At 37.6% G+C, this 23,300-nt stretch overlaps 1 protein-coding gene across 1 annotated transcript; it reads right to left on the bottom strand.

The window, feature by feature from the left end:
- Nucleotides 1–3,365: 3,365 nt before the first annotated feature.
- elovl6 (ELOVL fatty acid elongase 6) lies at nt 3,366–23,129 on the bottom strand. Its single transcript, XM_033974716.2, has 4 exons — nt 22,722–23,129; nt 7,426–7,557; nt 7,198–7,349; nt 3,366–6,495 (listed from the first exon to the last, which is right to left on the bottom strand). The coding sequence occupies exons 1-4, from the start codon at nt 22,802–22,804 to the stop codon at nt 6,053–6,055; spliced, it is 810 nt and encodes a 269-aa protein (XP_033830607.1). The 5' UTR covers nt 22,805–23,129; the 3' UTR covers nt 3,366–6,052.
- Between the last annotated feature and the right edge of the window lie 171 nt (nt 23,130–23,300).

Genomic DNA, 23,300 nt, shown 5'->3' with positions numbered 1-23,300 from the left:
GATTAAAGGTGCTGTACCTGATTTCTACTGCCTTAAAAATGTGTAAAAACAGAACTAGTTCACTTTAAACAGTCTAAACGTATTCTTCACTTAATTTATGCATTGGGAGCATCCTAATTATTCAAATTATTCAGTGATGAGACAATAAATGTGTTTCAAAACTTTTAGAGCCCAGAGCAGAGTTTTACCATTACAGTAATGCTAACACCAACCATGCACTTCCTGATTATCGGACAATAAAACTCTTTATAAATTGATACAGACAGTACGCAGCAGACTTATTTTGACCTCAAGCTTATACAACATATCTGTGCTGGGTCAAGATACATTTTGCTCAAATACATGGAAAGAAATTAGGTATAGGGCCTTTTTATTTTAAGTCTAAACTTATGAAATAACAGCTATTGTATTGTAATGATTGTATGTTGTTTACAGAAATGTTAGCGTGCTTTAAGTTTTCAGACCACTAAGAGTGGTAAATACAGATGACTAGTGCAGGGCTTGACAATTGGTTAAAAGGAACAGGAATGTAGCACGCAATATAAGCAAGAAAGCTATGTAGTATGGTATGGTGACCTGCATTTGTTTTATTGTTTTGCCAGAAAATATTATATGCTATTTTCAAAGTTACCCATTACAGAATTTCATATATATTTTTAGGGACTGTTTATCGGTTATCTGCAATATTAGTGATACCAGCGGATTCTCACAGATACTGGTACCGGTCTGACACTGAAAATTTGGAACCAATATTTTTTCTGCACTACCCCAGTCTGTCTGTGCTTATGTGACATTCCCAGTTTGTCCACATTTGATCAAATTTGTCTTTTCGAGCAGACTCATGAATTTATATCCCAGATAAATACACTTAGTTGTAAACGTCACTATAAATTAACATAAATTTGTTTTTTGCAGTGCATTTTAAAATATAAAATTGGTATTGGCAAAAAGCTGTATCAGCTCCACAATCCACATCAGACCCCTCCAAATATATATTAACATAATTGTAGAAAAAAAAGATAGCCGGAGTTGGTGTCCTCCATCCACAATTGAATTTTGTACCTGTTCACATGTGGTGCTTAGCCATTTAAGCCACTTATCAAATCACCTACAATTTAGCGTTGGTGAAGCAGGTTAGCTCTTAAGTCATTCTCAGGTGGGACATGCTCTCTACTTCTGCTGTAACCTCGGAGAAAAAGCTACTCCAGTGAGACCCAAATTGTGAGGAGAGCCTGTTGTAGAAGGGAGGAAATAACAGATGACAGCCTTAGGTGTCTTCTTTGGTTTTTAACTTTTTGAATGCTTTAAAGTCTCCCTCAGTAAAAGCACTAAAACTGAGGACAAACTCACTCTTTGTACTGGGGACATTATATTTTATATTTTAATGTTGTGATTATTGTGAATATAAACATTTTAAAAATTATGGTATTCACAGTTATTGATAACATGACCAAACAGGTGTAATTTACTGTAATTCCTAATTGTTTATTTCACCATTCCCCCTTTTTTTTTTGGTCTATTACTACACTATAATAATAATCTTCAAAAAGTTGTCCCTGGGTCTTAACATGCCCATGTCTGCTCTAATATGTGACTAGTTTTATGTAATACAACTTCCTGAATGATAAAGTACCTCATGAAACATGTCCATGACAGAATATTCTTCACATGTGCTCACATATGTGCTCCCAGGTACTTTATAATAATTGATTTTATTATTATTATTATTATTATTTTATTTTTTTTACCGTAAAAAGCTCTTGCAAGAGGGATAGGTTTAATGCAATATTGCTGAAAATTCCAAACCTTTTAGATAGAAAAATAAATAAATACATGTCAACATACTTTTAAAAAAAATAAACGCTTCGACTTGTACAGAATTGTAGATTAGCTTGTTGAATTAGCTATTAGCTTCGGAGTTAGCATAAGCACATTTCGTGGCGAAAATAAAATATGTTGCCTTAAAAAAGCCAGTAGCTGTAACATTTCAACGGTCGCAAATCCAATGCAAGTTCAATTCAACAACACTTTATCATCCCCAAAGTAGTTTACATTTGGAAAAAGTTCCAATTTGTTAAAATGACGTACCTGTAGAGTTCACGTTGATAGAGCAGTAGAACTGCAATAGCATCCTCTACGTTACACCATCCAAAACCCTCAATAGACTACAGTACATTCAGAACTCCGCTGCCCGGCTCCTCACCCACACCCGCTCAAGTGAACACATCACTCCTGTCCTCCACAAGCTCCACTGGCTCCCCGTCCCTCACAGACCTGGTCCACCACCACACTCCATCTCGCCTCCTCCGCTCCTCCAGCTCCAACCTCCTGTCCCTGCCCTGTAGGACCAAGCTCCGAACCTGGGGGGACAGAGCCTTCTCCATCGCTGCCCCCACCCTCTGGAACTCACTACCTAAACCCCTCCGTGACTGCTCTGACCTCCCCACCTTCAAAAAAGAACTCAAAACTCACCTGTTCAAAATAGCTTTTAATGTTTGATTTTATGTTGTAAATTTTGTGATATTTTACTCTTGTATGTAGTGTGAAGCGACTTTGAGTGTCTTGAAAAGCGCTATATAAATAAAATGTATTATTATTATTATTATTATTATTATATTATTATTATTATAGAACCAGTTGTTCATGGTTAATTATAGTGGTTGGCTGGATTAGATATTCTGACTGGTGACATCTCCTATAATTAAAACATTTTTTAAAAGCATCCACCAGAGGGCAGAGGAGAGGTGTCAAATTGTAGGCCTGTAGGGTCCAGCAGAGTGCTCATGAGGGTACTGGACTGGCCAGTTTTTATTTTATGGACAAGAATAGAGGTCTCCAAAGTAAATATTTAAGCTCGTCAACAGACCCTTTAAAATGCCATGTGATCAGAATGTTCACAATCCCAGAATGGAGACATCTAAAGGCAGAAATCTAGTGATCTCAGACGAGAGTAAAACTGAATTGTGGGGTAGGAAGTCATCTACATTGAGAAACTATTGCAGGGCCAATATTTCTATAAGCTATTGTCCAGTAAAACCTAAAAAAAAGTTTGCCTTCTGTAAAATTTTTTTAAAAAAGTGTGTAAAATAATTCCCTAATTACCAACTAACCTAAAATACATTAGTAAGTCTGTGTTTCTAATTAAGCCCTAATGTTTACTTTTAGCCAGTCATTTCCATTTGCTTTTTTTCTGTGGATGTGGATAAGTTAAAGTTACATAATCTTCCCCTTCACTTTTTCTACCTGTTGCTCCATTTTGGCATTTAAAATATATACATTTTCACTTTTACTTTTAAGAAAGCCCATTGATTAGCTTCACATACATCGCAATTTCTAAAAACAAAAAGTAAAGACTAATCAAATACTTTCATTATGTAAGAAATTTATTTAATTTAACAACAATGACATTTATTGCACATTTGCTCTATAGGTGGTGGCGCAGGAACATAATTTCGCACATAGTCTATGTAGTATGCACACACACAATTATTGTACTTTTACAGCCTAGCCTGTTTGAAATTTTGTGTCGCCTTAGCGTACATTTTGTGATTGAGTGAAGCCTAGATAGAAGCCCTTCTTTTGGTTTAAACGTAGACATTTGAACAGGTTTATGCAGGGACACTTTCTAAAGATGTCCGTGCCCTCCATCAGACCTTCTGCGCTTTCAAATTGTCGTCACAAGCTAAAAGTGAGCACCAACAGAACATGTGTAAGCAATGTCAAGTTCAAGACAAAACCACAATCTCACAATTTGCACTTTGTTCATACATGTAGCTTTTTCAGTGTTTTTACAGTAATACAGTGCAAATGTACGTGAGCACGACAGACAGTTAAGGATACATACAAGTTCAATACGGCTACTTTGATAATAGCATGGTTTGGTTTGATTTTTCATATTAAATGGTTTGTCCTCCTTTTTCAGTCCTTTGAATCTACAGACTAGTCTATTTACTGAGGGGGACCTTAAAGCATCTATAAGTCAGAAAGTGTTTACATATACTCAAGCCAACAAGTGGGACAATACACAATGGCTCCCAGATTAATTAGAAATCGAATTAAAATTTGAATGGCCACAATTACCAAATCACAAAGCGCACAAACAACAAAATATCTGGTCTTATTCTGCATAAAAAGAGGTTAAGCCTGTAGTTTAGATCTGTGCAAATGTGATTCTTGTGTTAGTTTATCAGTTATTTAGTTAATTCTTCTAGTTAAAATGTGAACTTATTCCATTTCGGGAAATTGGAAATACCAATTTAAGGCTATTGCCCGTTTAGAGATGGGCTTATAAAGTTGTTAAATGATGATGTCACTTCCGGGTCCAACCAGAAATTTCACAACTGATTTCTAGCTTTGTTTTTGTTTCTTATTCATCAAACAACAATTACCTATCAAAAGTGCACGTTTACCCACAAATATGTAAATAATGTAGTAGTAATCCATTATAACATAGGATTACAAATTGCTGGTCACTGCTAACGCTACCTCAGCCTAGCCTAGCTTCTAACCTCAACCTCCAGTTACAGCTTATAACCTTCTCAGCTTTAAACAACTGCAATCTCTTAATGTGAGAGAGATTTGTCATTGCTTTAAAAAAAAAGGCAAAATTGTAAACATGTTCATTTTTCAATCAATTCATGGACCTGGAGGTGATATCACACTTAACCCAACTGGATCACAAGTAGAATACTCAAGTACAGGTAAACACAATCTGAACACCTTTCAAAGTACAGTTGGCAATATCTGTAAAGGCAGGTTTCCCATCAGGCCCACAAGCATGACATGGTTTAGTTCATCTTTCATACATGTTGTCACTACACAACCTCATCAGGATGAATAAGCCACTATGTAAACTAGCCTAGATGTTAAACAGACCTACATTTTCTTGATATGCATATTATATTTAGAACCTATGACCTGAGAAAACATTGCCTTTTGCAATGTAAGACACACGAATGCAGTGCCATTCACCCCATCAGCTCATGGTTAGACAATAGACTAAGCCTTCAGTGTCTCGAACTGCTCCACTGATTATAAAAACACTAAGACACACGCACAGGACAGATGACGCTACTGACTGTCAACTTATCTTTACAAGTCCGTTTTATCAGGTGACAAGGTGATGATGGCAAATGAAATATTCTAGTCTAATAATTCTCTTTATTTGTGGGTTTTTTTTATCTTAAAAACTTTTTTTTTTTTAAAGATTCAACATTAATTTATATAACACCTTTTAATAATATGTAGATAGTCCAGCTACTTTGCAATTGTGGTTCTAGCTCGTTTTCTTCTTACCATAGAGTGTCCTCACATGCCCAGTTCAATGTAATGTTGCCACGATACTAAAATTTCACACTATCATTGTGGTATTGAAATAAAAACATTTTAATTAGGTAACAGAATGTAAGTTTCAACATTAAATAATAGTATATTTTTTATATTACCCTGTACCCTTTAGATCTGTGTAACCCTTCAGTCGTGCAGATATGTTCCATAGTGGTCCATGGGCATATACTAGTCTATATGGTCTTGTACTTGTTCTCAGACAGCTAAAGATCATTCTGAAGCTATTCAAGAAAGGTTTGTTTCTTTCCTGTGAGTATGACTTTATTTTTAGTATAGATACATGTTCAAATTAGTATCTAGTTACAATACTAGTTTAAATTAGTATCTGATTTTTGTGCAATGTTATCAAAATGTTACCCTTTTGCACAGTTTTTTGCTATAATTCTGTCTGCCAATTTAAGTATGATGTGTAGATTTGTAAACTGGGAGTGTGCTGACAATCTACTGTAAGAGACCTCTTGTTGCAAATCCCCGACTATCCCATTTAAAACAAGTCATGATGGCTTATTATCTTTATCCACCTATAAAGACTTCACCCTCTGTAGGCTTTACATCTGCACTTACACAGCTCAAGCATTCCCTTCAACCATTTTCTTCATATTATTTTTCAACTAAAACCCTTGTTAGGAATTCAAGTCACTGGTCCCCTATCTCCGTATGGTCCCCGGTGGTCCCTTTTCTTCCCTGTTGTAAGCTATGGCATCATTTAGTCTTCCTTCTTGGCAAGTGCTGCGGACATTTTCTTGGACTTGGTGATGTAGGCCTCATAGAAGAACTGTATGAAGAGCACAAAGTAGCTGAGGTACATGAGGGAGGACCAGACGATGTTCTGCATGTGGGAGGGGCACTCTTGGCCCTGTTGCATCCATGAGTAGACCAGGTAATTGACCACACAGCCCATCAGCATCTGGGTAATCTGAGTGAGAGTGATGAACATGGCAAATTTGCGAGACACCTTGAAGCCGGCAGCTCTCAGTGCGTAGTAGGAGTACATGACAGCGTGTACCAGGTAGTTCATAGTCATAAACCAGCCCCCTCCAGCCACCATGTCCTTATAGGAGTACCAGGAGTAGAGCAGCACCGTGATGTGGTGGTACCAGTGCAGGAAGATCAGCTTCTGCTTACGGAGGACGATGAACAGGGTGTCACCTGTGAAGACACACAGAGAGGTTAAGGATGTGTATTTTATAGAAAACATTAAAGGCAGGAATTACACATCCCATTATTAGTTTCTAGTTCACAATGTTTACATAAGGATAAATAAAAGTAGGTTATCAATCAATGTATTGTGTTTGAACTGCTTGTTTTACCCAAGTAACTGCAGCCTTTGCACTTTGATAATGATGACAATTCTATTTTGTACTGGCAGAAAAAATATATTTGGGTGAACAAATATATTTTTGTTCTGAATGGTGTTTAAAGGGCCTGTACCTGTTTTTTCTTATGTATTTGAGCAAAATTTGTCTTGCCCCAGTAGAGATCCATTTTATAAACAAACATGAGGTCAAAACACTGCGTGATGTGCGCATCTTATTAGAAAGTATTTTATTTTACGATAATCTAGTCTCAGAGTTGTGAAAAGCATTTGTAAACTCATTGTGGTGAACAATTAGGATGCTAGGAATAACTTTGGACCACAGTAAACTGTTTATAATGAACCATTTGGGGGTTTTTTTAATACTGTAAAAATCAGGACAGCGCCTTTAACAAGAAACGTACTTGTGTCGCTTTCTTTACTGTGAGAAAGAGCCTATTTTGTGCTCTGTCAGTATGCTCAAACATTATTGCAAAGGTACACCCCTTTAAACGAAATATGATAAATAATATAAAATACCATCTGAATGGACTTACCGAGCTCTGGGGCTTTACTAAGAACAAAGGCATAAGCCCAGAACTTGCTGACTGGTCCGTTATAGAAGCTTTGGTCACAGACAGACTGTTTTAGCCCTTTGGTCATCAGGATGAAGGTCATGTAGCTCCCCGTACGGATGGCACCAAATATACTGCACAAGAGGAGGCATTTTAGCTGAAAAGGCTCATTAAAACTAATATTGCAGGATTTATTAGAGTAGACTTTACCTGAAAACGGCGAGTGTGAGCGACCATAGCACCAGAGGTTTTCTCAACTCAAATTTCTCCCTTTGTTTCATGACATGGCGGCCTCCCAGGATAAAGGCAGCGTACAGTGCAGAGAACAGAAACGACTTCTTCCTGTACACACAAAGAAAGAATATGTATTATTTTAACACAGGTTTTCCTTGCATTGACAAAATTAGATGCTTGTTCTCTACCTTCAAACTCACACACTATTCAAACCCATGAGAATACATTTTTATACTAATGACTGATTTGACCTTGACATGGTGGAATGAGTACCCATTTGTAGGCCTTGTACCTCATTTTTACCATGTATTTGAGCAAACTGTCTCACTCCAGTACAGATATATTGTATAAGGATGATTCTGTAATTAAGGGAACATTTCATGTCCACCGGCTATATTACTCAATAGTACAATTATTTCCTTGAAGCAATGATAGTTCTTTTGTCCACGGTTTACAGTCTACCTGATTATAGACAATAAAGTGCTTTATAATTACATGCAGTGTAACTGCAACTGCAACTTAATGTGAACGTTAGCTTTACCATCACAGCAAAATTCCGCTCTGGTCTTGTGTGAGAAGTGCATATAATCTCATCATGATGAATAATTACGATGCTTGGAATGTATAAGGTAAGTGAGGAATAACTTTGGAGCATTACAAATCATTTTAAATGAACTAAGTCTGTTTTTCACATTTTTTAAGACAGTAAAAATCAGGTACAGCGCCTTTAAAGCTCTGTCAGAGAACACCACTGGCCCAGATAAAGACGAGTTGTTGTGCTGAAACATCGGCTGGCACAACAGAATCTCCCATTTTCCCAGTGCTGAGCCTAATTAAAAAGTGCAGGTGGTCTGACTTGAGAGATTGGATGCTGAATAAGCCCAAGCCAACACTGGGGGATATCACTTTGAAGCACAACAGCAAAAACTGCATTTGGTCACAAGGCAAAGTCATTGACAGACTGTAAAAAACAGATTCGAGGCAGAACACAGGTTGTAATGAATAGAACTGCAAGATTAAGTGCAAACTAATCACAATGACACACAAAAGCTGCAGTTATATTAAGGTCACATAGACATTGATAAAAAAAAATGAATGAAAAATTTAACATGACAATATAATAGATCTAGCATGTCTATAAGTATCTTGGTTGATGTGCAAGTATCATATAACAATATCATGTATTGTGTAACTTTTCTAGTGGAAGTGTGCCACTTGCTTGTTTATGATGTTAAGATGCTGCTTTATCTGGAATGTTCCACAGTATGGAATTAAATCACCTTCTAATTATTAGATTGCTGGTATTTTTTAATACTAAAACATAACCTCAGAAAAAAAACAGAAAAAAAAAAAAAACATGCACTTTTTCTGTGAGCAAGGTCACCACTTCACATATGTGACATATAACATGGCCTGGGGGTGTCACCTGCTTGTCTCCATGGGAGATGGATCAGATTCAGATGCGTCTCCTTGGAGACAAGCAGAAGATTCTTTGCCTAGAATGTTCCATCAGAAACGTCACAAAGTGCACCATTACCAATATACACAAAAAGATTCACGTTTTGAGTTGAGAAATTAAACAAAATACGTGACAAAGAACTCACATTCCAGGCACCCTTTTTGAGTGCAGAAAATCTTCCACACACAGATTATGACAAGTTCGCAGACAGTGGGCTTTTGATGCATCCAAAGAACAGAAGCGTTTGAAGAAGCCATGGAAGGAATGAGACCACCTCCGCTTAGAGCAGAGGACAGAGGAGCGAAGCTGCCTCTAGAGACAGTAAATGGGCCTGTGGAAATTACAGCACCCACTCGTATGGAAAAGTCAGAAGGTCACACACTTCAGCCTGGGATGCTGGGGGCTAAAGCACAACAGCTGGCGCGATAAAAGTGGAATAATTAAATGAAGCAATGAAAACAGTGAGACAGAGCTAGTTTGTGTAGGTACACAAACACACATTTAAAATGTTGGCAAAATTTGCTGACAGAGGTAGGAAATAAATTCGCAAATTTCGTCACTGCCAAAGTGGAATTGGTATTGAGTACAGGCTATCCTAAGTACTGAAATCACATCACGATGCAAAAATTTCAAACAACACTTATGCTGCTACTAGAATGAACACATAGTAAGATCCACAGAGAGGGCCAAAGTGGCTGCAGGGAGGTGCCCAGCTACAGCCAATGTCCAGGAATCCATTTGAGACATGGGTGTGAATTCACAGAACTGCTCCACACAGCTCCATCTCCCGACACGTTTATAGGGTTTGGGTTACCTACCTCCATGCCCTCACTGCAGTAGGAACATAGATAGTCCTGCTGATATTTGCTCTGAATAATAGCTTGTGAAATATTTTTAGCCAATGCCACGGGTCTGAAAGGTACAAACTTTCAACAAGCAGCACTGGTATAATTCTAGAGCAAAATTTGTATTAGCCAACTAATCATTTAATTTAGATAAGGATGCAAATTGATTTAAATAAATTTGATTTATTTTTTTAAAGAAGACATATTCTGCCATTTTTACTTGCTATATAGTTATAATCTATGACACCGGTGGATCATTATGTTATAATTTGGACTTTTTAAATTGCAATATTGATCTAAAACAGCTTAATAAAAGAAACCAGTCCGCTGACTGGGCGTGTATCGGTGGTGATGAAAACGGGAGTAGCTCGGAGCAATAACGTCTAGAACACAGGAATATAAATTACTCACGTTACTCAAGCATGCATGAATCACTCTGAACAGTTTCAAGAGGGTAAATTAGAAAGTGAAACAACTACAACATGGCTAAAAGCTCTCAATTTAACATAATAGGTGCACTTAAAAGGATGCAACAAATACATAAAAAAATAAATAAAAAAAATGTCTTATGAATGTTTATTAATCTTGATACTAGGGCCTGTCTCTGTCACCTTCTGAGGCATGATATATTGCAATAAATGATAATATTGAAACTACTTTATGACACTGACACAATAACAATCATTTAAACCAATGTTTAAATAGACAGTATCATTAAAAAGTCTGAGCTGCAGCAAATAAACAGCAGAATTTACTAATAATTAGCCCGGAATGTTACTCTAGTCCCTCTACAGCTCAAATCTTACCTTATTACATACAAATGGCTAAAATCTCTGCACTATTGCAACAAAAATATTCACACAATAAATACTGAGCCCCAAAATATATTGCTCCAGCTTTCAAACAAACAACAACAAAAAAAAAAACAAAAAAAAAACCCTGCTCTAACATCTAATACAATCAGTGTGAAATGACATTACTCCAAGTGGGTGGTGGCTCATTGACTCTGCGTTCATATTCGACCGGATTTACACTCATTTCTCTTCTAATCCAACAATAGCCTCCACTCCTAATGTCAACAGCTAATATTGACTGACGTGACTGCCATGCTAGTCACTCAGATCGCGGAAGGGATGTAGGAAGTCCGTCCACGCCCCTCCCCCGCAGATATTGTGAGGATTAGCGTTAGCTGTTCGTCTCCTCTTGGTCTCACCTGTTACATAATGGCAAGGATGAGTCGGCAAAGCTGTGCAAGGTGCCGCTGTCATAATGCCTCTCCTATGAGTGTGTACAAACAAAGTAGACTGTCATAACATATGTAAGGAGAGAAGTTACTAGGCCTGTCACAACAACAATTTGAACTATGCTACTATTTGAAGAGAGATCTACACCAAGATACTAATTTACATAACACGATGAACTGGTATCTATACTGAAAAAGGCAGAATTTGACTTTTCCTGGATAGTTCTTGATCTATATTGGAACTAGTACAAGACCAAATAATTTTAGAAAGGTGCTTTAAACAATTTACAGTGGTCCCAGGTTATTCCTCACTTACCTTATGCATTCCAACCATTCTAATTACTCCCCACAATGAGTTTATAACAAACAGAAACTAAACAAATAGGTGTGTTTGTTTCATTGTTGTTAGCTCCTCCCTTCAGATCGACATGTCCACCACCAATCTGACCATAACTGAAGAAGTGTCTTGGATGAGCAGCGAAACGTCTTCACTCTCAAACTCTTGTCCAGTTGACAGAATAGAATTTTTCTTTTGTCTTAAAACGAATGTCTTTTCATGATCATTGCGGATGATATCAACAGGTCTGTCACAAAACATTTTCAAGCACGATATATTGCAACAGAGAAATATTGCGATAAACAATATTATTGAAACTACTTTACGCCTCTGACACAAAGGAAGATAATTCCAGTGAACTTATTTTTAAATATACTGTATCATTAAAAGGCCTTAGCTGTAAAGAATAAATAGCAGAATGAGCTAATAATTAGTAATAGTAATAATAAAGTCAATTTAATGACACTGTAAAACTGGACAAATAAGCATCTGTATTTGTTTTACTCTCTTTAAAACAATACATCAGGTATATGGTGAGGGAGGAGAAAAGCCAAAACAATACAGCGCCGTATAGGTTGCAGCAAATAACCAACAGCAAAGGTAATTTGAGTCCTTTCTCTGGGGATTATTGCCGCGTAAGTACCGCCAAAATCTACAGCCTGTTTAAACTGCCCTGCTGCTAGGAGCTGCGTTAAGCTTCAAACATGTCAACAACACAACAATGGCTGGCTCTAACCACCCAGGTTTGGTTCACCATTCTGAGGCAGGCAAAGGCCAACAACCCAATGTACGCATCAAATACAAGACGACACTGACAGAAAACAAACTCTCCAGGTGTGAACCAGGTAGTCAAACACTGTCACAATCTACACAGAGTGGCACAAGAGAAAAGACAGCGGAAGAAGCAGCAAGTCAGCAAATCTGTGTACATACAAGTGTATTTTAAGTAGGCCTGTCACAATAATGACTATATCAACTTATCGTTCAATACATGAAAAATGGAAGAATACATTTTTGGGTTCAGTATTTATCGTGTATATCTTTTCTTTGTAAAAGTGGGGAGATTTGGGGCATTTTTGTTTTGATACTATAAGATTTGTGCTGTAGAGGGTTGAATAATTAACTCCCATGGCTGATTATTGGTTCAGCCTGCCATTTATTTGTTGCAGCGCAGGTTTTTTGAATAATACTGTCTATTTATAAATGGGATTATCTTGCATTATTGCTATTGTGTTAGAGGCATAAAGTAGTTTAAAATGTTTCAAGTTTCAAAGTTTGTTATCATGACAGGTCTAATTTTAAATCAATTTTTATTTAGGAGTAACTGAAAAAAAATATATGTATAAAAAATAGACCAACAATAAGAAAGATTTTTTTTCATTTCGGATGTTTTTATTGCACTGAAAAACACAGAGGAACGTGCATCTTTACTGTGTGCGGGCTTGCATCTCAACAAACCCGATTCTTATTTGGACTCCTTTCAGTTTCCGTGGAAATGTTGTTTGACTATAAAGTTCCACAGTATGGCATAAAACTTAGCTTCATGGAGAATGTTCCAAAGAATTTCCATGGAACCATGCAGGTGAAATCCAACCCCCAGAAAGTTACAAAATTCCCTCTACCAAGTATTTTTGCAATAAAAACGCCTGCAACAGTATCTACAACAGGACTGATAAATGCATGATACAGTGAAACATTCCAGATGAAACAATAAAATCGCCAAGGACACAAGCTGATGGCACAGTGCACTTTAAGTCAAATCTATTTTTTATAATATTGTCAACTTGCATCAATAAAACAACCCATAGAACTTGCACGGTATATCGAGATCAAATTCAAACCTCATCATCATCAAACACAATTACTCCAAGTCCATCACACGCAATACTATAAAGCTCATATGAAGACCGGAAATGTTCTCTTATTTCTATGGCCCTGGCCCACATCCTCCTTTGTAGCCTCACCAGTCTTGACAAGATTATCTTTCTGACAAACATTTGGCCTGGGGAGGGGTTGTCTGGTCAGAAACCATGAGCATCACAATGAGACGCCCTACATAGCCAATCACTGCCCTCATTGTCCAGACCACATTTGCTAAAGACCATTTCAGATTAGATAGAAATATTATTAGTTGGATCTGTTACAATTTGTATGGTAATTTTGTCCTTGCAAGATAACTCCGATAGCATTCAGTTCTATCTATCAATCGACTTGTTATCTTTGTTGCAACAGTGGCATAGTCGTCAGCTTTTGGACGAGAGGTGTACCGTTTGCGTATTTTTCATATCAGATGTGTCTGCACAATTAATTGTCACTGTGATAAATATGGCAACTCAAATTTCAATTCAAAGACTGCAATCTTTTGGATAATAGAATGTCCTCTGCAAAGAACCCAATATCCTGTCTATAATATTTTTAAACATACATTGCAATTGTAACTAGTGCCACAATACTAACGTTTCAAACTTCATGTTAATATTAAGGAATTTAGATACAATAACAACAAAAACAAACTCTTTAGACAACATAATGTGATTTTCAACATTAAATGGTAGTACTTCCTTTTATATTACCATGTGGACATATCTGTATAATCTCTCAGTGGTACAGACGTTCCATAGTGGTTCATGGGAGAATACTAGTCTATGTGGTCTTATACTTGTTCTGATACAGCTTAAGGCCATTCTAAAGCTATTCAGGAAAGGTTCATTTCATTTCATATTGATACCTGCTCAAATGAGTATCTAGTTTCGATACTTTTTTTTTATTGCTTAGTATCTGATTTTCAATACTTTTGAAAACCCCAATTGCTACACTTGCCAGAAAAAAAATAAATACATAAAAATATATATTTTTTTCCCTCAAAATTGTGTAGCCCTAGACTTGCCCTTCTTAATAAAAATAGTTCAGTGGTGCTTTGTTTTTCCTAGTGGCATGCTTCAAAGCTGAAACCAAATTAAGTAACCTGAAGCTTGGACTAATCTTTCAATTGATTAAATCTAGTAGTGGAATCTGATCTTCCAGGCTAAGTGCACTGCAAACAGGAACTTACGCTGGAAGACATTAGAACATTAGTCAGCAGGTTTTTTAAGGACAACATAGGAAGAACACTGCTGGGATATTATAATGATGAATACAGGAGCAAATGAGGAGAGATTGGGACCACAGTTTGGGGCATGACATTTAACTCCAAGGCTGTTCAGCTGATTCTAGGCAACCTGCACAGAACAGAACACTGCTGACGTCTGAGCTTCTGTGTGAGTCAGCAGCTCCTCATTGCCTCTGCTAAATCTCAAGAATTGTCAAAGTTTGATCATTTCCATGGGAATTATGGTACATTATCAGAATGTGCGGGAAATTAATACTTTAGAAGGTTTTATCTCAACAAAGAGTGATTTTTTTTTAATTTGGTACATTTCGTATTTTCCTCCAAAGAGTATATTGTAACATCATTTTGTGATAAAATGAGACTGCTACCCTCTATCTGAATCTAAACTTTTTCAATGACGCAACACCTCCTTAGTAGAACTAACCCCAAATACTATTCTAAATGTATAATATGGTTAAAAAAACATGAACTTCAATAAATACATAGCAGATTAAAACACTTTAGAAGAGAGTTTGTATCTATGAGTCATAGGAGTTATTAATTCAAAAATGATTGTTTCATCTAACATACATTGATATAGTATTTATTATGACAGGCCTACCTGTGTGTACACTGCACTGTGAGTTAACAAACGGTGGTGATCGGGGAGATTGTTGGTGCAGATTGGAAGCCACATTTATACCAAGCCCCAATAAAAGCTGCTTGAGTAGAATATGCAAATGTATTAAAGTTTTTATATAATAAATAAACTAAACATCTAGATAAAATAAACAACTAGAATTTCACTGTGAGCCTCCCAACAATACTGAAAACAGTATTCGACCACAATGTTGATGGCATTGTACCTTTGCTACCTGTGAGATTTATTTATCGTTGTCCCGAGGTCTGAGACCTTCTCTTGTAAAATCATAGCACGTTTTAGGGGAGTAAGCTAGATTTTTGGCAATTTGTTGACCAGAAAGGCAAATTTCTTGTACGATTCCCTCACACACTTGTACCATAAACAAGCGTCGTGCGGGCTGAGCTGTGGTGTCAGCAGCAGAAGTCAGCGTTTCACATCCATCCAGCTGAGGAGAGACAAACGTTTTCACCGAGCCCTCTCCACCTTCCCTCCTGGTGCCTGCAGCCCGAGCAGTCATACAAATATTAATTATTATAAATCACTCCAGGGAACAAGTGGCACACAGCAATACTAATACAATTTTTTTTTTCCATCTCAGTCTCTTGTTTGATTGCAACGTCAATGTCCCCAAGAAAAGAATACAGATTTTTTTTTTTAGGTAAGTCTACACAACACAGGGATGCACAAACACAATATCCATACTGGAAGAGAGAAAAAAAATACCACAGTGTTTTAGTTAATTAAGAATGATTCTGTTCAAAGTTCACACAGAAGTTGTGACAAAAAGACTTAAATACAAACTGACAAACTAATACAAGACTCACAGACCTAAACTACGGGCGTAGCAGTTTTTATGCAGAATAAGGCAGGATATTTTGTTGCTCATGAATAAAATTATGGTATTCAAAACTGCAGCTTTTGTGATTTGCCAACTGCAATTTTGATTTGATTCTGATTCATCTTGCAGCTCTACCATTTAGTCATGTTTTTTTAAGAGATTTGCATAGACTTCTGATGGCAGGCACACCATCTGCATAACTCCATAAAGATGGCAAGCTGAACTCTGGAACATTCTCTATGGCAGTGCTTCTCAATTATTTTCTATCATGCCCCCCCCCCTATAAAGAAAAAAAAATTTCGCCCCCCCCCCGAAAAAATAAAAGAAATGAAATGATATAATTAAATTTAATTAAATATCAAATAAAAAAATAAAATTAAATAAACATCAAATGAATAAATTAAAATTAAATAAATATCAAAATAATACATTAAAATTAAATAAATATCAAATTAAAACAAGTAATTTAGCAGTTTGGTACGACACCTTACATGATGCTCAGTGCTTGCTGCTTTAAGTGACATTTACAAAGCGGATGATTGTTGGCAATCTTTGGCACGTTTACGCTGAAAAAACTCCAGCGTCTTATCAGCGTGACTGAGGTGTAATGAGGTGGCGCCTTAACTTATTTGGCTTCATACTGTCCGCTGCCAACATTTTCAGACACAGCAGACACCGGTCTGTCCTCGTGTCCCACCGGAGTCACGGTGAAGCCAAGTGTTAAATACGCTTCATCAGACTTCCTCGTCTTATTTTTCGGGTGACTTTACCTCCGTCTATCTCCGCCTTTCTTTTCATCCCTGTTAAAATGTTTTCCATAGTGTCAAAAGTGTTTCTTGTTCACTGCCCTGTGTCACGATCTGTTCGCTCTCTCCTGCTCTTTGCTGTGTGCGCGCGCTGCGTACAGTACTACAGTGTCATACGCGCCCCCCCGGGTATCTCACCGTGCCCCCCCAGGGGGGCGCGCCCAACAATTTGAGAACCACTGCTCTATGGAAAGTTATGCTATTTTGAGGAAGATTCTAAGTCATATACAAAGTAGGTCATTTGTACAGCCCTACTTTGTTTGCATTTAAAATTGCTTCTAAGCCAAACCACCGGTAAACGCCTACTGCTCTGTACTTTGTTCTCCAATTTTATTTTCTTAAATCTCTAGTATTTAAAATGTCCAAATTATAACAATGATCAACGGCTATGCCTGCCACGAATAAATACTAAGACTTATAGTTTATATATATATATATATATATATATATATATATATATATATAATGTTAGGAAAAAGCACCCACGATATTAAAAAAAATAAAATTCCACCTACTAGTCAAGAAATTTTTGTCATTTTTCTGGTTCTAGATTTGAGCTGTGGAGGGTTGAATAAATCAATTCTATGACTCATTTTAGATATAAACATTTAGATATAACTACCAACGTGTTTTATTCTGCTATTTATTTATGGCCTACTTTAAGGATATTGTGTCAGTGGCATAAATTAGTTTCAGTACTATGGTTTATAGTCTATATTTACTTCAGCAATATATCATGACAGGCCTATCCACAGGTGTCATAGATTATAACTATATAGCAGACACAAGCACAATAGGTCTTCTTTAAAGTCACAACAAGAGATCATTTTAAACAAATATATTTTCCTTTTTTTCTACACAACAAAATGGATATTAGCCAATATACAACAGCACGTCCTTGTCAGCTAGTTGGTTCCAACTTCCTAGACTTATTAGCTCTGGTGTGTTCTCTCAATTGTCTTGGCTGATTTACAATGAGCCCTTTGCTGTGGGCTGCTATTGTCGGGGGAATACATTAGATGGATGTACCAGTCTCCACCCATGCTGAGTGCAAAACAATACCGCACAGCGCGGGCACAGGGCTAGAGTCTCAACACTTTTATCTGCTGGAAATACACTTGTCCAATGAGGCCTAGGAGGTAAAGCAAGAGGGAGTACATAATGTTTGCAGTTTGTTGAATGCTAGTTATCTAATACTGTTGTCACGATACTGAAATTTCAAACTCTATTAGAGTATAAGTTACACAATCAACAGACAATACCAATTCAAATACCACGATGATAATAATCACTTTCAGTTGTACTTTCTTTTACATTACCATGCGGTTTTACTGTATAATCCTTCAGTCGTCCAGGTAGGTCCCATAGTGGTTCATGGGTGTAATATAGTCTATGTGGTCTATACTTGTTCTCATACAGCTCAAGACCATTTTAAAGCTAATCAGGAAAGGTTCATTTATGTCCTGTGAATGGGACTTTTTTAGTATTGATTCTTACTCAAATTAGTAAATAGTTTTGATAGTAGTTTTAGTATTGATTTGTATCGGAGTTTCAATACTTTTGACAAACCTAGAAGAAATTCTTATTTTTTTTATTTTGAATGGAAACCCAATTTTATATCACCAATAAAATGCCACTGCAATATTATGAAAGAATGTTGGCATGGCTGGGCATGCTGTACCTAATTTTTATTGTCTAAACTTAACTAGCTTTGTGTTTTACCACTTTGAGGAATAAACTTTGGACCTTTGCAAACCATTTTCACTTACCTTATGCATTCTGGGCAATAAAATGCTTTACAATTAAACACACAGCACGCAGCAACCTCAAGAGCTGCGTTATCATATCTGTACTGGGGCAACACGAATTTTGCTCAAATACTGTGGACAAATTGAGTACAGGGCCATTAATCAAGAAATTCAGCTATGGCAAAATGTCAATGATCAGTTTTTGGTCATTTTTAATCGAGATGTCTAAAGCCAAAACAAATTAAAAATAGTAATCCATAAATATGAGGGGGAAAAAATAGGTGTACACACTAAAACCAAATATGTCCATAATTTCACAAGAGGTGCAATAATATCTCTGATCACTGTGCCTACTGACATGCAACAAAGTTCAATTTCCTCTCTGTCAGCACAAATAAAAGTGAAATTTCACAACTATTTCACAATAGCTTTAGAAAGTGGTGCCACTATTCAACCTGAAAAAGCACATGATTCTTATATGTTGAAAGGACTTGAAGCCTTAAACGTAAAGGTCCTATATTAAACATTGACTCTTGTGAGCTTTTAGCCATGTTAGAATGTTGTTGCATTGTGTTTTGTTCAAAACAATTCCTACATTTTCACATGACATCACAAAATGGAAAAGAGTGCAGGGTTTGTGTGTTAAACATGTGTGAATGAAACAAAACACAACTTTTGATGAGTAAATAAAATTATAACATAGATCAAAAAATAGTTCAATATATGTCCCACGTAGAATGATTTACATTTTAACCTACATGATTAATTTTTCCATTATCAAGTAGTAAAACAGCTACTAAAACAGAAAACTCATAGTTTCAGCCATAATTTACACTGTAGCCAAAGTACAGATGAGACCACCAGTTTGTGGCACCTGCATTACAATGTCTGTAATGCTTAGTCAAATAACAGGAAATCCTTTTTCCAAACACCACAGCAATACCAGTTTGTGCGTGGGATGGGAAAAGATCTTGTGCTGCAAGATCTCGCGCGATTGTGCAAATAGGGTGGTTAAACACTGATGAGTTACATATTTTAAGCAGTAGTAACAGTAGTTCCAGAAAGCTGTGCTATGATGTAGAGTTGTCAAAAGTATGAAAAATCATATACTAGTCGATACTAAAACTAGTATTGAAATTAGATACTCATTTGAGTGGGTGTCAACACTACAAAAATTCCCATTCACAGGACAGAAATTAACCTTTGCTGAATAGCTTTAGAATGAGTTTGAGCTATATCAGAACAAGTATAACACCACATAGACTACTATACACCCATGGACCACTATGGAACCTACCTGGATGACTGAGGGATTACACAGATATAAGAGCACATGATAATATAGAAGAAAGTACTACCATTTAATGTTGAAAATCACATTCTACTGTCTAAATAAAGAGTGTTTGATATTATCATCATGGTATCTGAATTGGTGTAAAGTATCGAGTCTATTCCTTAGCATCAAAATAGAGTTTGAATTTTTGATATCATGACAACACTACTGCAAATCAAAACAGACATTATTTTACCTTCATTCATTCTATAAATAATTTAGGCTCATCTATTTTTTCTTTTAGGTTGCTTGGCTGCTAACCACCCTTCTGCTCTGAGCCCTGTCTCCCATGTGCTGTGGTCCAGTGCTAACACACGGAGAGTCAGCACAGATCATGAGGCCTCTGATTGGTCAGTGCTCTGTCAGCAGACATCAGAACATGAATATGATTGGTTGTTTGTCAGTACTAGGGACTGGACAGCTCCTACACACTACATGCTAATGTGTTCCCCCTTTCAGCATTCATAAGCACTTACAACTCACTATGAAAATAAACTGCTCTGGCTCATTTGGAAAGCAAAACCTATTCAAATCACAGGGAAAGTCCTAGTCCCTGAGAATTGAGAGCTATGTCAGGAAAATCTTAGATTATGTTGAATAGTGCTGTAACTACTGTATTTTGTGTTATTTCAGTGTTGCTACTTATAAAAATCTAATTATAAATGTGTATAAAAATCTAAACTTAAAATGAAACCAAGGCCTTAATTAAAACTGGAATGTAATATTTTAGTAGGGGTGGTACACTTGAGTTCAGATTTTTTTTGCAATGCCTTTAGGAGGTAACTAAAGTTATCTGCTTCTTCTGAGAGAGCAGAGCATGAAGGCTTGCCAAAAGACAAGTGGGTAGGGAAATGTGTAATCTGGTGTTTGGCTTTGATACACATTATTGTCCCAACAGACAAATTTGTGCTCTACATTTGATCCATCCTTCAATGCCACAGGGGCAACCAGTCAGGAGCAGTGACCCATATCCAGATGTTCAACTAGACCAGCTGGAGGATTTCATTCAATGGCTTCAGCGGACAGAGAACCCTCCACAAGGACAAACATGCAAACTCAGGGAGTCGAACCTGCAACCTTTTCACTGTGAGGCAAGAGTACTAGCCGTTGTGCAGCCATGTTTGAGAATAAAGCTGCATTAAAAGGCCCTGAAAGACTATTGATAACACCGTCACAGACATCAGATCACAATTTCAGTTTTTAATCATCATATCACCCAGCACAATTTTTAAACAATCTTTTTATTTGCAAATTTCGATATTGACATTAGATCAGCTGATATTGCCAAAAATCACCTGATAGTAATTTGTGTCCAGCGTGGCACAAACCTGGATCACATTGACCTTCACAGAACATACAAAAGGATGCTGCTGCTGCCTCTGACCTACATTCAAACACACAGCGTTAAGCAGAGCACGGTTAGCTCATCGCACCCGCGGCACAGAACGTTCACCGGGCTAATCTTAACCACTTGTGCAATGCCCTGAGGAACACTGCCTTCAGTAAACACTTTGGTCAGGTGCCATTTGACTGAATAAACAACAGTACTATTTATGGAATGAGATTACATGTCAGCGATCAATGAATGGTCGGTCAGTCTATATTTAGATTATAACATCAATCTGGTCTGATCAAGGTACACTCTCTAATGTATGGGTTTAGGTCATGTCAGGTTGTGCATACATAATCATTTAATTTGAGAATATTTATATGAGAATGCAAATCAGAAAGCCTAACCGAAAACTAAATTTCTTCATGGCACAAGTATAGCCTATTGCAGTGCAGAAGCTCATCTACCTAAAAGGGACATGTGTTCACAAAAAACACATCAAATAGGAACTGATTCTTCATTTTCTACTCAAATAGAAAAATGCTTCCAACAAGTAGTTTGATTTGGTCCACAACTGGCACCAGTAAGACAGAGCTGTGAGATCCATATATTAAAAACAGCTACAGAAGTGTGAGGATACTTTTAATAGACAGACCAGTATATTGGTTGGGCAATATATCAGGTCAATATTTCTTTTTTTAGCGTAGTGTCTATCAGTCTCCAGCACATGCCGATATTTAGTTTTGACTGACCTGCTTAAAGAATACGCATAAAACTTTATTTGAATACTTGGTGCGAAAGAAAAGAACTGCACAAAACGTGACCACACTGCTCTGTTATACATTTGAGGTTAAAAAAGGGCTGTGGGTGAGTTTTTAGCTCAATTAAATTATTGTTTTGGGGGGAAATGATCCATATCATCCCTATATATCAGCCCAAGAATAAACGAAGCAGAACTTTTTGCTTATTGGCCATTGGTTGGTCTAGATTTTAAACAATCAGTAAAAAGAAAAAACAACCCATATCGGTCAATCTGTTATTTTTAAGTATGATTTTGGGGAAATTTTCTAGCCAATTATTTCGACAGATGTGTCTCACGTCCATCTTGGTGACTTAATTATATTAGAAGAATCAAATGAAGTCAGGTTGTCCTAAACATGATTCAGCACAATGGAATGTGATACTACCGTTTTTTCTATGAGGCCAGTGCCTAAACTACTGGTGACTGCTCGTTTACAAAAGCAAAGTTGTGACAGATCAATCAGTTGGGCCTTTAAAAATAAGACAGGAAAAAAAAAAAATCAAGGACAGGCATCCTATGATATTGTTTAGTCTGGTGCTGTAGTAGGCCACTGTGGGTTTAATATCTGATAGACAGTCAGAAGGCTAAATAGGCCTACGCAATTTGTTCATTTTGTGTCAGAAGAAGACATTTAACCATGATGCCACACGGAGGATGATATAATGGGATAGATCTAATCCTGATGGCTCTACATGTGCGAGCCGAGTCCCCGCGGGGTCGCACATGCTGCTCTCTCCTCTCTAGCATGGACGCTACTCTTCTATGAGGGATCGAGGTGACGGTGTCGGCGTGTAGCTCACCAGTTCTCCTGCATCCATCGGATAGCCTCGTCCTCGTTGAACTGCCGCTCGAACTCGTACTCCTGGAGGGCGAGCACCGACATGGCTGCGTGTAGTGACCGGGGTGAGTGGAGAAGAGGCAGCCGGGCTCAGCTTCACGCACACGGGGCAGAAGTGCGGTAGGGCTCGTGTGTGAGGCCGTGCCGAGGCAGGAGCCGTGTACGGGGCCGTTTAAGGGCGCTGTGTTGGGGCTTGCTGAAGTGCTGCTCGGGCGGTCTCCTCACTGCCTCCTGCTCTGCGCTCGCATCGCTCGTGCTGCTGCCGCTCTGTTGTCAGGAGCTCGCGGGGATGTGCGCGCGGTGCACAGAGCAGGCGCGAGCTTCCTCTTCTACCAGCGCGAGACTACGCCCTCCCGCCTGCCCCGGGTCCTAGCGCCGCCGATTTCACGTACTTAAAGAGTACCGTCCCAAGCGGTCCCAATAAGCGGCCTACTGTTCAATCAACTTTACTGCAACTATGGCGTCATTTGACTATCTTTAAGTTGCAACGCCATATGCAACAGAACGAATTCTCTACCGAAATTGTAAAGAAAGACCGTGG

The sequence above is a fragment of the Periophthalmus magnuspinnatus genome, chromosome 10, assembly GCF_009829125.3.
Source record: "Periophthalmus magnuspinnatus isolate fPerMag1 chromosome 10, fPerMag1.2.pri, whole genome shotgun sequence".
In the NCBI taxonomy this organism is placed as follows: Eukaryota; Metazoa; Chordata; class Actinopteri; order Gobiiformes; family Gobiidae; genus Periophthalmus; species Periophthalmus magnuspinnatus.
Note: the sequence above shows the minus strand (reverse complement) of the source record. Positions and strands in the feature narration are given on the sequence as shown.